Here is a 17,192-nt window from a genome sequence, read left to right on the forward strand (position 1 = left end):
AGTGTTCTGAGGATCAACGCTGGGTGAGTGGGGGCTGTCACTCACAGTGTTCTGAGGCTCAGGTCCTGGACTTGGCTTCTGCTGATCTGGGTCTAACTCAGATCAGGCTCACGCAGCGAGTGCCTTCACTTTGTTGAGCCATCTTGTTGGCCTTTGTTTATTTAAAAACTATGATAAAAACATGTATCACTAAACTCAATTCTACCATCATGGAGAACTGGGGGCAGGTGTAAGCTCTAGGAAGACTTTGAGTGATGGCATGCTACTGAATTACTAAAAGGAAGCCATCAGTACAGGACTGACTCACAAAGGCCGGGAGGCACAGCACGATGACTGCTCACGTGTTCAGTATTCCCATCAGAGCCCATTCTAGAACACTAGTCTAATTTATTACAGAGTCAACTTGTACACAAACAAACAAACAAGTTAGGATCTGCTTTAGAAAGAAACCTACTGTGTACATACCTGTACGATAGAGGTCTGTAGCACCCCGGAAAAACCGGGGCAAAGCGGCCTCGAGTAACATGATGAAGTCCTCCAGCTCTTCAGTCACTCCCACCAGGAAGTACTCATTAACTAGGTTATACTTAGCTTGATCCATAGCCCATCTGCTTCCCACGTTCCTGAAACCACAGAAAAAGAACTAAGCACTGGGTTGTAAAATGGGTTAAGTGTTCTCATGCTTCTGATCCTCCGTGTTATGAAGGAAGTAGGTGAACACACAGCTACAGCTACAGCAGACATTACAACAGCATCTTAGGGAGGTACCAGTTTCCAACTTCCTTCCGCATCCTGCTCCCGCTCCCATGTAGTTACTTAGACTCTACTACAGGGTTCTGAATATGAGCACATTTTAAGGACAATTTTAAACATTCACGTTTGTGTTATATATATTCTCTTTTCTGACTTGGTGTGCATTCATGCTTTAAACTACTCTAAAACTTTTTTTATTCTGAGAGCCCCTACGGTAAAGGCGAAGCGATTTGTATTTAGTGTTTATCTGAATTTGTAAATTCTGTTTCTTTTCTTTCCATAAACTTTAGTATTTTCTGAAATACCAGAAAGAGAAAATAAGTAAGAAACAGCTCTACAAAAATCTCTTTGTTTACAGTGTCAGCTCGTACGTCGACAGGCTTCCTCCGACACAGACTACACCTCTGGGATCTAATTAGCACTAACGTTCTTCCTGCTTTGCTCTGGCTCTGCATCTTAAGTGCCAATGTGACCTGCGCTGGTGCCTTCACTTTGTGTTTTCTCAACTATTTGAAGAAAGTCAAAACCACAGACCAAGAAACAGGGTGTGGCAGTACGTTTCTGTCATCCTGGCATTTGGAAGGGAAGACAGGAGGGTCAAGAGTTCAAGGCCAGCCTGTACTACAAGAGATTCTGTCTCTAGAAACCCTAAGAAGGAGAGGATGAGGAAGTAGGTTAGTTGATTTCTAAGATCTCCCCAATATATTTCATTGTGTAAGAAATATATGAACTACCCTCTCTAATTAAAACTCAACTACGCAATACTTTTTATTATTCAAAAGCAAGGCTGGCAAACTTTTTGTGACAGGTAGAGAGTAAATAGTCTACACTTTGCAGGCTATATGGTTTAAATCACATTATTGAATTCTGCTATCTCGGCAGACAGCAAATGCACCATCATTAGTGCTGTGCTCTAATAAAGCTTTATTCACAAAGAACAAGTGCTCAGCCATATTTAGGCCATAGGCTGGGTTCCTTTCCAGAGGAAATGTCTAAAACCTGAACAGACACTTTCCCAATGCTTCTGATTCATCCTCAACAATGACACTTTGGTCTACAAGCAGGACCTTAAACTTTATGTCAATTTCTGAGGCTCAAATAATTAAGAAATCCTTTGGATTTCCCAGTATAGTGTAAAAAATACTAATTTTGAATAGACTTTTTGTTTCTGCATTTTCTATGAAAACGACTGAATAACCAGTTATGGTAGTGCACGTCTGTATTCCCCACACCAGAGAACCCGAGGCAGGAGAATCTCAAGTTGAGGCCAGCTGAGGAGCTGGGTAGGCAGCCAGTGACCCAGTACTTGCCCAGCCTGTGAAAGCCCCAAATCTGGTCCTCAGCGCCTCAAAACAAAAAACTGACTAGAATAAATAAATATGTACAATTATTTTAAAACAGAACATTCTGGGGAAAGTTTTTATTAGTAAAATCTTTTGTACTTCATGCTCACTAGCAGACTAAATAGAACTCTACTTTAGAAGAATATTATTAGATACTCCTGAACTCAAAATAAGTATAACAATAAAACCAGGTAAATACTCTGCCCACTAACTAGCTTTATTTGATCTACTGGAAGCAGAAAGTTTAGGACAAAATAAGGTTTATGGAATGATCTCTTACCTTTAAGGTCTCTGCTGGAATACAGCAAAACAGAAGGCCAAAGCCAAAATAATAACTGCATTTGATAAAACACACTGTGAGGATGTGTACAAAATGCATCTTTTAAGAAATTTATGTGTAGACGACCACATTCCTGCTCGTGAGATGTGGGTACCCAGATATGGAAGACGAGCACCTTAATTAAGCTTATTTTCCTACCAGCACTCTGAGCTGTGGCCACAGAAGAATGGGATCTGAAGCCAGAGCTTCTCAGGAGCACAGTCTGAGCCGCCCTCAGCCACACATTCATCAAAGGTCTGCAGCAAAGAGAAAAAGAGCACGGTCAGCCAGAAACCCAAGCCTCAAGTTAAAAGACAGATTTTTATAATCTCTGTATATCTGTCTTTGAGAGTGTAGGCGTGCACGTGCCATGGTGTCTGTATAATCGTCAGAAACCCTGAGCGCCAGTCCTTGTCTTATGTCCTGGTTGAGACGGGGTCTTTGTTCACTGCAGAGAGTGTCAGGCACCTGGCTCACAAGATTTCGGGACTGTTCCTGTCTTCCGTTCCCATCTCACCACAGAGCACAGCAAGTCCAGATGTGCTCTGTGCCCAGCTTCGCCTGTATTCTAGGGAACTGGCCGCAGGTCTTCACATGGCATGGCAAGTGACTCATCTCTCCAGCTCTCAAACTTTTAATGTAACAAGTTACAGAGCAAATGGGTGCAAGTAGGTGGGTAAGTGAGGGCTGAACAGCTGTTCAGAGGTCAGAACACTCGTTCTTGCAGAGGACCCGGGTTCAGGGCAGATGGAGGCTTACAGCCATGGTCCATCCTGCAGCTGTCAGTGCTGACACCTAGTGAAAAACACCACGAAGGCTCCACTCATTGCTCTGCCTTCCTGGTGTATTCCCAGCACACTAGTTCTGCTTCTGTTTTGACTTGGAGCATCCACCCATACCATATTAGTCTGCTCCACAGGTTCTTAACTAATTTACGGTGCCCCAAATCGCTGTGACTTTATTAGAATGTTCTTCCTTGGTAACTGATTCTATCAACAAAGGTTACATAAGGTCCAGCCTTCCAGTTACACCTCTGGCTGAAAGTCATTTACTATTTTTGAGTTGTACACATTGCCTTGTTAATAACCAGCTCTCGAGAAGGGGACACACTCATCTCCATGTGTCGCCTTTATCTCCATAACAAGCTTCGTGTAGTTTTTACATTACACTCATGCCCTAAACTATGGAGAGAGCTTGAGAAGATCATGCCGTGTGCAAGCGCATTTGAGAGCACACTGTACGGGGCTACACAACTGTTGGCAGTTAGTGTGTGCACAGCATCTCTGCGGAGACCGTGATTGGGGATGGCAGAAGTACTAAAGACAAAGTGCTGGTGAGCACGAGAGACAAGATCACAGGTGAGATAGCCGTCCAGCACTTCCCTGAATTTTCTTTATGTGTGTGCAATTTGTCTAAGTGGACAACCTTGGCCTTGGCCACTACATTACTTAGGCATTTCCCTAGGCAGACTGTGTGAGGGTGTGGACGATAATGGACTAAACCTCTGAAATTGTAAGCCAGCTTCAACTAAATGCTTTCCTTTCTAAGAGTTGCTGTGGTCCTGGTGTCTCTTCACAGCAACAGAAACCCTAACTAAGACAGAAGTACCAACCAGGGCCTGGGGTGTTGCTGTCATAGGCCTGGCCATACTTTTGTTTGGAGGAAATGTGGGCTGGGAGTTTGGATTGCAAAAGCAGCTGAATGCTTCAAGTGCTGCTATTAGTGAGAGCTGTGGGGGCAAGTAGTGTAAGAGTGATGTCAACTGTTGGGGGCTGGGTCGAGAGGTTTCAGAGAAGAATATTAATGTGTGGCCTAGAGATTGTTGTGAAGAATGTGGCTGCTTTTTGACTTTTTCTGAAAAAGTCTGCCTCAGGCTGAGGAGTTTTGGCTTGTATTGCCAGAGGAAATCTCAAAACAGCCTGTTACTGACCCTGTTGTGTGGCTACTAGTGTTCACTCTTGTGCAAAAGTGAGCAAGCTGAGCAAGGAAAAGTACAAAGTGTAAATTTGAGGAAAAAGGGGGCACCAGAAAGTAGAATGGAGATAAATCTGTGTTCAAGGAGATAAACAGATTAAGAAATGGAATAAAGGGAGTGGCGACCTCAGGGCAAGAACCCGCCCAGCTAAATTTCCAATTTAGGAAAAGGAATTACAGAAGTTTGGAGCCAGGTATTGTGGCATGCACCTTTAATCCCAGCACTGGGAAGGCAGAGGCTGGTGTATCTCTGTGTTTGAGGCCAGCCTGGTCTACAGAGTGAGGTTAGGTCTAGGACAGCCAAGTTCAGGCTGTGAAGAAAATCATCAAAAACAAAAAGCTGGAGAAGATATAACTGAACAAGGGGGCCATGTTCCAGCCCCAGCAAGCCGCAGAACTTGGCAGCTTCAGCCACTGGTTCTGGCTTTAGAGCTAAAGGCAGAAGAAAGGACTAGTGTCCCTGAATGGAGGCCTACAAACGCCACTGTGTGAAGCTGTGAAGTTGAAGCCTGGATTGCCTTGGAGAACCCAAGATAATGGAGATGCCAGAGCCGTGGGATACCTGCTGACAGGGAGTTGACCCAGTCCAAGAAGTGTGTTGCAGCTAACAAAGCTGAAAGGAGTTGAGATCTAAAGGGCATTTCGACATCAGACATGGAGATGTAGAGTCTGGAGTTTTCTATCTTGCTTTGGTCCAGTATTTAGCCTGCACCACCCTCCCTTTCCTCCATTCTGGACTGGCAATGTACATCCTATGCCATTGTATGTTGGAAATACGTGATCTGCTTTGATTTTGATTGTATAGGGGATTATAGTTAAAGACAGTACATGAGTCTCACAAGAGACTTTGAACTTTTAAATAAGTCTGAGACTGTTATAGACTATGGGGACTTTTGAAGGTGGACTCAATGCACTTTGCATTATGTCATGGCTACAAGCCTATGAGGGCCAAGGAACGGAATGTGTTGGTTTGGATAGATATGGCCTCCATACTCACGTGCTTGAATGCTTGGCCCATAGGGCACTATTAGGACATAAGGCTTTGTTGGAGAAGGTGTGACCATGGTGGAGGGAGTGTGTCACTGTGGAGACGGCTTTGTGGTCTCAGAAGAACAAGCCAGTTCACTTCCTGCTGCCTGCTGATCAGCATGTAGAACTCTCAGATCCTTCCCCAGCCCTATGTCTGCCTGCATGCTGTCATGCTTCCCACCATGACAATAACGAACTAAATGTCTGAAACTCTAAGTGAGCCCCAATTAAATATTTTCCGTTATAAGAGTTGCCATGGTCATCGTGTCTCTTCATAGCAATAGAAACCCTAACTAAGAAAGAGGGTGAGATTTTTTTTTTTGTTTTTAGACACGATCTCACTGTGTGGATCAGGCTGCCTTGAATTCAGAGAGATCTTCCAGCTTCTGCCTCCCAAGTGTTGGGATTAAAGGTGTTTAAATTAGGCTGGCCTGTAGCTATTCTTATGAGGGATTCTCTCTGCTGCATAACTGAAGTAAGAAGACTTGCTGACTGTACTGAAAGGGAGGGGAACAGGTACAAGGGAGGAAACATAAAGGGGGAAATATTACTTATTGAAAATAGACAAAGTGAGCTGAAAACAAGTATGAGTGCATTGATTATTCTCTGCAGCTGACTAAAGACACTGAGTAGCTGCTTCCAGCCCCTGCTACCTTGACTCCCCTGAGCTTATGGGTCTGGTCTAGAACAGTGAGTCAAGAAAACTCTTTCCCCTTAAGTCACCTTCATCAGGGCATTTTGTTACAGCAACAGGACAGAGGGCAAGGCCTTCTGAGTTAGATTTCCTGACCAGAGCTTACTTTAAAAAAGTGGCTTTACCAAACAGAGTGGGCAACAAGCACGTTATTTCTTCACTTATCTCTATTAGACCCCAATTTTTATGAAGTCCATGGCTCAATTCTAAGTGCAACAGGTCAGGAAGTTTCTCATTTCATGCCTATTTCTAAAAGGCCCAGCACATGGCATGTTCCCTATAGCTCAGGACTCTGCTTCTTCAGGCCTCTACCAGACTAGAGTGCAAGCCAGAAGACAAGTAAGTTACTAAATAAGCTCACCATCTTTCACTACTGGTCAATGTGTGCACATGATCGTGTGTGTGAAATTCAAAGACATTAAACAGATTGGCTTAAGTATAAGAAAGCAGCATGGTAGGAGACTGCAATATTAAAAGTCTCCATAATTTACTATGTATACAATGTAGACTACATGCAGACAACTCTGGGGATCTCATGCATACTATCTGAATTAAAACTGAATAATCATACCGGATGGCTATTTTAACTCAACCCTTGAATTAGCATCCTCCTGGTTCCTGTGTTCTTCAAGTATTTTAGTCTTTCAGGCAAAGAAAATTTAGAAGACTTCAGATCTGTTTTTAGGCAGTAGCTTTAAATCTGCTATCGGACTCAGGCAGACTAAAGTTACCAAGCCAACTAAATCCTCCATAGGTCAAACTGTCAGCGTCTCTTGCAGGGTCAGTGTGGCCATTTTGCCACGGGCTTGCTAATGGACTGAAGGCAGACGGAATGTGGGCAACTTTTGGGTCACTTGCTCAGAAGGAAACAGCTTGCTTTCCCTTCCCTTTTCCCAGTGGGGGAAGGTGGCCCCGTGGTGGCCCAAGGAATGGCTCTACTCAGCAACGACATGCTCTTTTGTCTGCCAGGGCTGCCCTCCTGTACTTGGTGATATTTCCTTACAACAAGTCAACTGTGCCACTTGAAAGGAAATAACTGAGTGTCCTTGTCTGAAGGCTGCTCTGGTCTCGGGTGGCATCAGTCATGCTTGGAGACAGGGTGAGCTCTCTATCTGAGGTCTGGAAGATGCTACTAAGCAGAGGCCGCAACCTCTTTAAACAGCCTCCAATATACACGAAGTGCACAGGATAAATGGCCATCTCCAGACAGAGGAATCTACAGTAGCTGTGTGGAAGTTAGTTTCCAAGTGAGAATAACATTTTAGAAATGTGTATTTGACACCGTAAGCCTATAAGCTGTCGCTGATAATGTCTGTAGCTGGGTTAATAAATACGAATTTTTGATACTGTATGATGAAAATGCATTAACCCTTGGGAGCTCAATGTAACTGTATCAAACAATGCAGGATGTCTGGAAATCTCCTGACCAAAAGGCCAATTTCATATACAGCATCAAACATAACAATGGATTTTAACTGTGCAAAGTTCACTGTGGCTCCACATCCTCCACCTGGACCTTCCACTTGTCAAATTCAGTGTCATAGTAAAAATAGCCTCAATTTCTTTTCCAAATATTTATTTGCATATAGCTGGATTTCTTTATAGACTTTATCCAAAGTGGGGGGAGTGCAACTGATTGGACTGAATTAAAAAAAATATGAAAATCAGGCTACCTTTATTAAATTAGATATTGGAAGATTTTCTGAAATGTAAAATGATGCCACTTTTTTTTGGAAAGATGATTATTTAAACAAAAATATTCTTAGTTAACATGAGACAGTTTCCTAAAATGACCATTTAAAGACATTCTCTGGCTAGTGAGATGGCTCAGCAGGTGAAAGAGCTTGTCCCTAGACTGAGGACCACAGTTTGATCCCTGAAACCCATAGTGAGAGGAGAGAATCAACTCCCACAGCTGTCCTCTGGTATGTGCACCCCCCCCCCAAAATAAACAGCAAGAATAAACAAGCTAAAATTTTCTATGTAAATGATGACACTTACATTGGTAAATATTAACAAATGGCTACATAAACAAAAGTTCTCTGGGGTCCTTATTTAAGATGTGTGTATACACGTGTGTGCTTACGCACTCGGGTGTGTGCACCAACCCACACATGCATATTGTACACACTTGCACATGTTTGCTGAGGCCAAGAAAAGGTATCTGATCCACTGGAGTTGTAAACTGCACAGCATAGGTACTGGGAACCAAACTGGGGCCCTCCATAAGTGTTTTTAACCTCTGAGCCATCTCTCTAGCCCTGGGAACCTTGAAAAGAATGTGACTAACTCAGTCTGGGAACATCAGAGACAAATCCATGGCAGAGGTAATGACAAAGTTCAACCTTAAATGTAAAAAAAAAGAGAGAGAAGAAAAAGCACTCTAAGTGTGAGGGACGACACGTGTGTAAAAGTATGAAGCAATAATGAGTTCCACGGGCACGTGCATTTCACGTGGCTGAAACACTGGGCTGGGCATAACGGGTAACTAGGCTACAGAGGCAGACAGGTATAAGATCATATTAGATTGTGTCTCCTAAGCCTTAGGTAATTAAATAAATTTACATTTATTTATTATTTGTGGTGATATGAAGGGTGTGTTTGTGTGTGTATGCGGGCACAGCGAGAGACCAGTTTAAGAGCACTGACTGCTCTTCCACAGGTCCTGAGTTCAATTCCCAGCAACCACGTGGTGGCTCACAACCACCTATAATGAGATCTAGTGCCCTCTTCTGGTCTGAAGGCAGGATACTATATAAATAAATTAAAAAAAAAAAAAAAGATTTGTTGTGGTCATGGTGTCTCTTCACAGCAACAGAAACCCTAAGACAAAGAAACAAAATATATACAAAACTAGATTCATCGACAATGATCCCCTAGAAAATTGTCAGTAAGTGTAATGGTTAATATTGATTGTCAATTTAACTTAGAGTCACCCTGCAGACAAACTTGGGCTTTGTTTGTGGGAGGCATTTCCAGAGATGCATAACTGAACACGTGTGTGTGCTCACATGCGTGCTGAGTACAGCTGCCTCTCCCTCCCACTACCAAGCCTCCCGCCCCAATGAGCAGCTTCAAACCATGCACTGAAATAAACCATGACACAGCGGCAAGAACAGAAACTAATACAGCAGGGCTGTAATAAACATGTATGCTGAGACAGTTCCCAGTCACAGAATTATCCATATTACACTTCACCACTGCTTCTCTGCAGTCCTGAGCTCCCTACAAAACGCCAACACTGGACAAGGAGGGCGCTTATGAGCAACAGCAAGCACATTACCTTTTTGTCTCCTTGTTTCCGTCTCCTTAATCCTGGTCTGTAATCATCGCCAAACCTCAGAAAGTAATAGTAGGAAACTAGCCTCTCGATAGGGTCCCTGATGACATTAATATAAATGGGCTTCTTCTTCACACCGAATCTGAAACAGCAGAATTCCAGTGATGAGGTCAGCATTTTCATTAGTGCAGGCATGCCCTGCAATTATATACAGAAGTCTGAAGTACTGATGGTATATGGAAGTAATAAAATGAATTAATTAAAATGAAATTGAGTATGTGAAAACTGGGGGATATTTCATATCTAGGATGCCACAAAGTAAACAAGAAACAATTCAAGAAATGATGGAGAATACCCACCTATGCCCTCAAGGAAGAAGGAGGCAACCTGTCCTGAGGGGCCCTGGAGGTGTGGCTCTGGTAGGCCCTGACTATGAGGGCTCTGCTTTCCGAGGAGTTTAAGCAGCCACACAGCCTGTGATTAGAGGGCTGCACAGTGAGGCGCTGAGATCAGATCCTAGGCGCGAACTGGCCATTGTCACTCAGCCCATCGCTGGCCACACCTTGACAACGCCAACCCCATGCAGCTTTAAGAACTCACGAGTGCCAGCCAAACATTAGCTGGGCCTCATCTATACAGGCCTATCAGGGTGATATTTCTACCATGTCATCTGTGGAAATGACAGGTATCCTATGCCTGAAGCTACATGCACTATACCCAGATTACCAGAGTACCTGCCCCAGCCTTCTTATGAAAACTGTATTCCATCTGCTCTATCTGGTAACCTCTGCAAGATACACAGGGCAAGACACATTGATTAGCTGAAACAGCAACATCAATACTACATTTAGAGTCTACCTAGAACTAGACAGTCTATGAGACACGCACCTTGGGACACATTGCCAGGCAACAGCCTTTTTTTTTTTTTTTTGTTTTTCGAGACAGGGTTTCTCTGTGGTTTTGGAGCCTGTCCTGGAACTAGCTCTGTAGACCAGGCTGGTCTCGAACTCACAGAGATCCGCCTGCCTCTGCCTCCCAAGTGCTGGGATTAAAGGCATGCGCCACCACTGCCCCGCCAGGCAACAGTCTTACGCTGCGGAATAGGAAAAGGGAACTGACCTCTCCAGTATCCAGCTCATCTTCTTTCCCAACAACTGACAGTGATGCTCTAGTTGGCTTTCTTGTGTCTAACTGGTCTACCTCAAATACCAATTCTTAACTGGTTCTCCTAGCACACCATCTGCTAGCTTGCCAGCTCTTCAGAACCTGAAATAAACTTCACTAATAGCTGAAGTCAAAACTAAGCTTCTGGGATTTGAGGTGCAGCTTAACTAGCATGTTTAGGGACCCATGATGAACTCCTAGCACCTCAAAAGTAACAATCGTGACAGCCTCATCCTACCTCCTTGGTTACCTTATGTTTGTCCTTTTATAGCTTAGGTGTCACCTTATTTGTTGTTTTCTTCAATTCTACTCAAGGCAGAAGCTTCCAGTTACAGGCAGGCCTGACCACACCTCAAAAACCACACCAGTCGTCCTGATCTACAATGCTTGTATTTTTTTTCCCTCCAACACCTCTCTCCACATTTTTTTTTGTGTGTGTGTGTGTGTGTGTATACCAAATGTACGCCAGGCAGTAATCTAGATTATACAGATACAGCAGTGTGCGGGGAGGAACAGAAGAAAAGGAAAGAGGAAACCTTGTTTTTCTAGAGCTAACATTTTACTGAGGGCAGAGAACAGTACATATCGGTGAGCTCAGATGGTAAAGTGCAGAGACTAGCACTTCAGGGAAATGAAAGGATGCCAGGGCAGGTGACAGACACACAGGTCATGTCCCACCAAGTCACACTGATGTTATATACAAAAGGGACACATCCCGATATGCGGGAGAAAGCATTCTGGAAGAGGGAATCTCAGAGGCTGAAGGTCTTGAAGGTTCTAGTGCCAGTGTTGGAGACACAGGAAGAAGACTGCAGCATGAAGAGAGTGAAGGAAGATGGGAGCAGAGAGGCCACAGGCTCCGGGCAGTCAAGCACATGGCCCTGCAGATGAGTCTAATCACCCCTTTCCAGGAGACATGTGTGAGGGCCACTGGAGGGTTTCGGTAGAGAAGTGCAATGAGTCATCTTCCAAAGGCGAGTGGCTGTTTCAGGATGAAGACATGTGACACATTCTTGTGTCCCCAGCACCCACTGCATACAAAGCTATCTGCTTTCATCTGACACCTGCGATACCCACATGCTATTACGCTCAGGTAAAATCAACTCTGAGCTTGTCTTACTAATCCCCCGCTGTATGAGTTTTCTGAGGATCCATAAATCAGCAAGCAAACATAGCAAGCACCTGATGAAAGGACTCAATAGAGGCTAAAGAGGCTGCAGCTGCTTTCCTTCTGTCTGGAACTTCATCGCCAGTGCCGAGGGCCCAGAGAGCACAGAGGTATTAATTAGGGTGGACAGACTGCAGGCACTAACCACTTACACTGCTCTGTATGAGAGTGCACTTGGCAGGAAGGCACTGTAAAGCTCACACACCATTTCAGCTTAGAGACAAGCGATAGAAGCTACAAGGAGGGGAAAATGTATGGCACCAACAGCATCCCTTAGGCTGGGGGTTCCCCGGGAAACTACCATACTTTCCATCAGCTGCTGCCCCACTGTGAGCTAGGCCCTCAGTGCTTCCCAGCACCTCTCAGAATGTCTGCACTTTCCCTTGTCTCCCTAGTCTCAGACACATGGCAGAGTACGACACTGTACAAACCTTTGCTGCACCTAGCGTACAGCTGTCTGTGGACACCGGGCGGCACTCATTATGTGTGAAGCACAATTTTAATGAGATAATCTGTGGGCTCATTCTGAAAATAGAAATGAGTTCTTACTTGTAACTGCAGAAGGGCTATGGAAGCATAAAGGGCTGGAAGCAGGGGAGCAGAACAGAAAACGGGTATGATAAAAATGGCACCACCTGGGCCACACTCCACAGCTGGGTAAGAAACAAAGCTAACAAGGTCTGTTGGTTTAACTTTGCCAACCTTATAACATACGGGGAGAAAACCAAGTTCAGTAGTTGAAGACTTTACACGATTGTTCCTTAGAAAGACCTGGGTGGAAGGACAGGAAACCTGCTCCTGTTCAAAGAGAATGAACGACTGACTGGTGAAAGAGGCATACACTTGGCGGGCGTCTGCAGACGTGTATTTCATAGCACGCTCATGTCTACATCCAGCTACCCACCAGCAGGCTTGTTAACAGCTATTTTAGAAATCTATGCCATGTCAGCATATGTGGTGCACAAAAGGAACAAACACTAGAATTACTTCTTTACAACTACATTCACATAGCCTGGGTAGAATAACCAAAAACTGTCTGAAGAGCAAGGGCATATGCCAGGCATTTGTAAGGAACCTAATCTACTGGTCAAAGTCTAAAGGAGGGACAAAGAAATTGGGAAGAGGGATGACAGTCTTTGGGAAATACTATACGTTGAGACTTTTGTAACATAGTTTCCATCTTTATTTAAGCACCAACTTAAAAAAAAAACATTATTATTGTTAGTGTGTGTGTGCATGTGCCCTGTGCCTGTGTGTTTAGGCCAGAGAATAGCTTGCAGGAGAAACTTCTCTCCTTTATCGTGTGGGTGGTTCCCAGGGTCAAACTCAGGTCATCAGTTTTGGTGATGTGCCTTAAGCTGCTGAGCTATCTTGCCAGCCTGTTGCCGAATGTTTGTTCAACTATGCAAATGTGTTGCATTTGTTTATGTTGCAGAATATTTGTTTAACTATGTAAAGATATATTGCACTTATTTGATCATGTACAGATGTGTTGCTGTTTTACTCTGCCTCCGTAGGGCACCTGACTGGTGGGCCCTGTGGGCAGGGAGGATAAGTAGGGAGAAGAATTTAGGCTCAAGGAGAAAGAAAGGGAGACAACAAGTGCCAGACAGACACAGAGGACGCAGGGAGAGCAGGACAGAACAGAAGGAAATAGAGGTAAAAGGCCCCAAGGCAAAACGTAGATGAATAGAAACAGGTTAAGTCAAAAGAGCTAGTGGGACACGCCTGAGCTAAGGTCAAGCACTCATAATTAGTAAGTCTCTGTGTCTTTATTTGGGAGCCGGGTGGTGACCCAAAGAACATGTCAACTACACCAGCCATTACGTCTGCATAACTCTGGCCGTAAATATTTATGTGGTTCATACTAGTGGCAGATCGCCTTGGTTTAGTTCCAAAGAAGTGAATGACCTGTTGGTATCTGTTGGTCTCACTGATGACACTGTGGCATCAAGGACATTCATCTGTTGGGATGACTCCAGGTCAATAAATGCTACTGATAAATGAACAACGTACATTTAAATAGAATGGTTATGAGTATTTTCAGTTTTCAGGAAACAAACTCTTCACTCTAGAAAGAAAGGGGATGTCAATGAACTCATTAGTCAAGAACTGCAGCTTATTTAATTTGATATTCACACTGGCATCGTGGAAATGTCCAACCTATATAATTTTAAAATAGAAAATATTGAAGTCAATGGCATTAATTTGTCATATCTAAACTATTTGAAAACTGTTCCTCATTAAGAAAACAAACAGCGACTGAGAACTTACAGGAAAAGTAGGACTAGGTAAAGTAATCTAAAAAATCAAAAGGGGTTAAGACAAAGGGTGGAAAATAGAACAAGAAATCAACTGCTAGATAAGAAACATTTATTTTTTCTATCCTAAAACTGCAGAAAAATTGCAAAGCCAGGACTCAACTTGAGAGGTTTTTAGATAGAAGGTGCACTCCTTATGAGTCAGTCTCAACTAGAAAGGATTTTTCACCTATTTCCCCACATTTTCCCTGGGTTCTCAGAAAACTCAATTATGCTTCAGTCTTTTATTATCTGGTAAATAAGCTGAAAAACGGAACACAATTCCACCATGAACTAACCATTATCCCTCTAACAGCAAGTAACTTATGGAACTCCACTAAGCATAGGACGATTCCAGCCAAGGATACAGGAGCCAGTTTTTGCATCTTTATCCTACTTTGAGGCTTTATTATTTTATGTGTATGGTGTTTTGCTGAATGGATGTCTGTGCACCATGCCTGTGCATCGGATCCCTTGGAACTAGAGTGATGGTCATGAGCCACCATATGGATGCTGGAAGCCAAATCCAAGTTCTCTGGAAGAGTAGCCGGTACTCTGAACCACTTAACCAGCTTTTCTCAACCTGTAGGTCCTGACCCTTTTGCGGGGTTGAATGAGCCTATCACAGGAGTTACCTAAGACCATTGGAAAACACAGATATTTACATTACAATTCATAACTGTGGCAAGATTACAGTTATGAATACCAACAAAAATAATTGTATGGTTGGGGGTCACCACAACATGAGGAAATGTATTAAAGGGTTGCAGCATTAGGAAGGTTGAGAACCACTGGCTTAAACCATCGCTCCACCCCATGGTGCCTTTGTTGTTGTGGTTAACAGGGACTGAATGAACCCAGGTCTCCCACCATAATTAGATAACATTCTCCTACAGAACCACATAATAAATTTATTTTTAAACATTAAGAATTATCCGTTTGCTTGTTCTGTAAAATGAGCTGTGTGTGTGAACATGGGTGCATGTGTCATATGTATGGTGGTTGTCAGAGGACAATCATGGATGACAATGCTCCTTTTCATTTCCTTTGAGCCAGGGTTTCCCTGCTGCTGCCAGCAGGCTAGCTGGCTGCTGGGTTTCCAGGGACTCCCCTGCCCCTGCTCCCCAATATGAGTACCTGTGCTACAAACCTGGTTTCTTCAAAGCTCTAGGGATTCACACTTGGGTCCTCACAATTTGACCTACAGGGTCAACTTCCTAGACTCTCATTTTAAGATATGAGATGGGATCTCGCTAAGTTGTCTGGGCTGGTTTCAAACATATAATCCTCCTGTACCAGCTCCCAGGTAACTAAAACTACAGCATTTGCCAGCATTCTCAACTCAGTGTTTTGAAGAATAGGTATTAAAATCAGCAAGCGATGTTTATTTCTTCCCTCCCTAGTCACAGAGTCTATGACTATCAAGCTAAGGGATAACCACATCTATAGAATTTCTGGGCTATATACAGTAAGATACATCAAAGAGTTTCCTCTAATTGACTGTTTAGCTATTTGTTTAAAATGTTGTTTATTAAAATTTTCACAATATATTACTTTTTCCAATAACATAAGCCAATATGAAAATATTCAAACCCAGAGTTGCTGTCAATATTTAATAAGACTATTCTTTAAAAAGCCTTATATACTTCAAGTTCAAGTATCTCAGCAAACCAGAGCTTTGCTCTATGTACAAGACTGTGCCCAAAGCAAAAACATTAAATATATAATTTTAATAATGAAAACCTACAGTATTAGAAACCAGGCCATGTAGAGAAAAAAACAAATCATTTAGGTGAAAGGGTAACAAACACTCATTGAAGGATAATGCAGCCTTCAGGGGGAAGATGCATATGAATAAAGTTTATGAAACTGGTTCAGTGCCTCTGCAGAGAAAAATTTTAGTATATTTTAAAGCTGCCTATAAAATGCTTTCAATATTGCAACATGAATTATTTATAGAAAAGTATGAATTTAACTTGAAAGTTTACAATTTTATTGAAGGATCTTAGGAATTATGAGGGAAGTCAGGAATATATCACTTTATGTATGTAATATTTGGGCAATTCTTTAATTATATAATTTCAAGAGAAGTTAAGATTTTCTATTATCTGACCCAGGGACACACCTTTCTGTTCTTTTTCCTTCTCAGCCTTAAAAAAGGAGATTGAGATACTTTCATTTTAAAATTTACACAGAATGGCTCTTAAAGTTGACAGTTGATAAACATTATTCCTGTAAGACACAAGCTCTAGTTTAAAAACCAGGAATGCCTCAAGTTAGTAAGCCATTTCCTGGTGTTCCTGAAGTTAACAGAGTATTATGAGCTGAGCGTTTGATGCGAGGTTTGCTGGAGCAGAAACACGTGTTCCACTGAGAACATTCAAACAGATGCTGTATTTAGAGGATTCCTTTTAACCAATTTTCTGATTAGTCCTTAATGATGTGAGGGCTCTCAAGGGGGCCACAGAGTGCTTGAGCATTGTTTGTAGTCTACAGCCTTTTGAGCTTTTCTATTAAGAGAACTAAGAGAAAATTACACTGACTTACACAACCACGTTCCAACATAAAATAAAATTCTTAATTTTTAAGACGTCTCCCCCTACAGCAGCTCAAGGGAAAACACATTGTGGTACCAAAACTGAGTGAGAGTAAGTTTTCTCGGTCAGTGACCTGGAGAGCCATGGTGACTGACTAGGCTAGAACCTGTGTGCTCCTGGAGTAGTCAGTAGGCTTCAGTTGTATATGAGAAACTGCTCCATATCCCCTAACTTAACAGAACATGAATTCCTTAATTAGCACGAGAAGTGTCAATTTATGAACACTAGAGGGCAGTAAAGCACTGGAAGGAATATTTAAATTACAGGCCTAAAAGAGGTGTGTCAGTATATTCTTTTTTTAAAACCAAAATCCTAACACTTTAATGAAGTTATTTGGTTTTATGCTGGTGACATATAAAGCATTCTTTAGTACATCATTTGGATGATACTTACTTTGCAAAATCCAAATAAGAAATGTGTCCATGATAAAACCCTGGCTTCATCTCGTTCCAGGTGGTAATATTCTTTACAAAGCGTACCTAGAAGAGGAGAACATATCGTTACCTTGCTGGAACGTAAAGGAAATGGCATCTGACCCCTGTGAGTACCCTTCAACAACCCCCCCCCCCCC

The 17,192-nt window shown here is 42.8% G+C and overlaps 1 protein-coding gene across 2 annotated transcripts in view; it reads right to left on the reverse strand.

Annotated features, from left to right (window-relative positions):
* Positions 1-17,192, reverse strand: part of Hs2st1 (heparan sulfate 2-O-sulfotransferase 1) — a 123,753-nt gene that overhangs the window by 4,405 nt on the left and 102,156 nt on the right. For both annotated transcript variants that reach the window (XM_005357385.3, XM_013350060.2), the window contains exons 3-6: positions 17,015-17,100; positions 9,396-9,534; positions 2,575-2,672; positions 466-623 (exon numbers count right to left, since the gene is read on the reverse strand). In XM_005357385.3, coding sequence (XP_005357442.1) covers positions 466-623; positions 2,575-2,672; positions 9,396-9,534; positions 17,015-17,100 — 481 coding nt within the window. The remainder of the gene's footprint in view (positions 1-465; positions 624-2,574; positions 2,673-9,395; positions 9,535-17,014; positions 17,101-17,192) is intronic.

This window comes from Microtus ochrogaster, chromosome 21, assembly GCF_000317375.1.
Source record: "Microtus ochrogaster isolate Prairie Vole_2 chromosome 21, MicOch1.0, whole genome shotgun sequence".
Classification (NCBI taxonomy): domain Eukaryota; kingdom Metazoa; phylum Chordata; class Mammalia; order Rodentia; family Cricetidae; genus Microtus; species Microtus ochrogaster.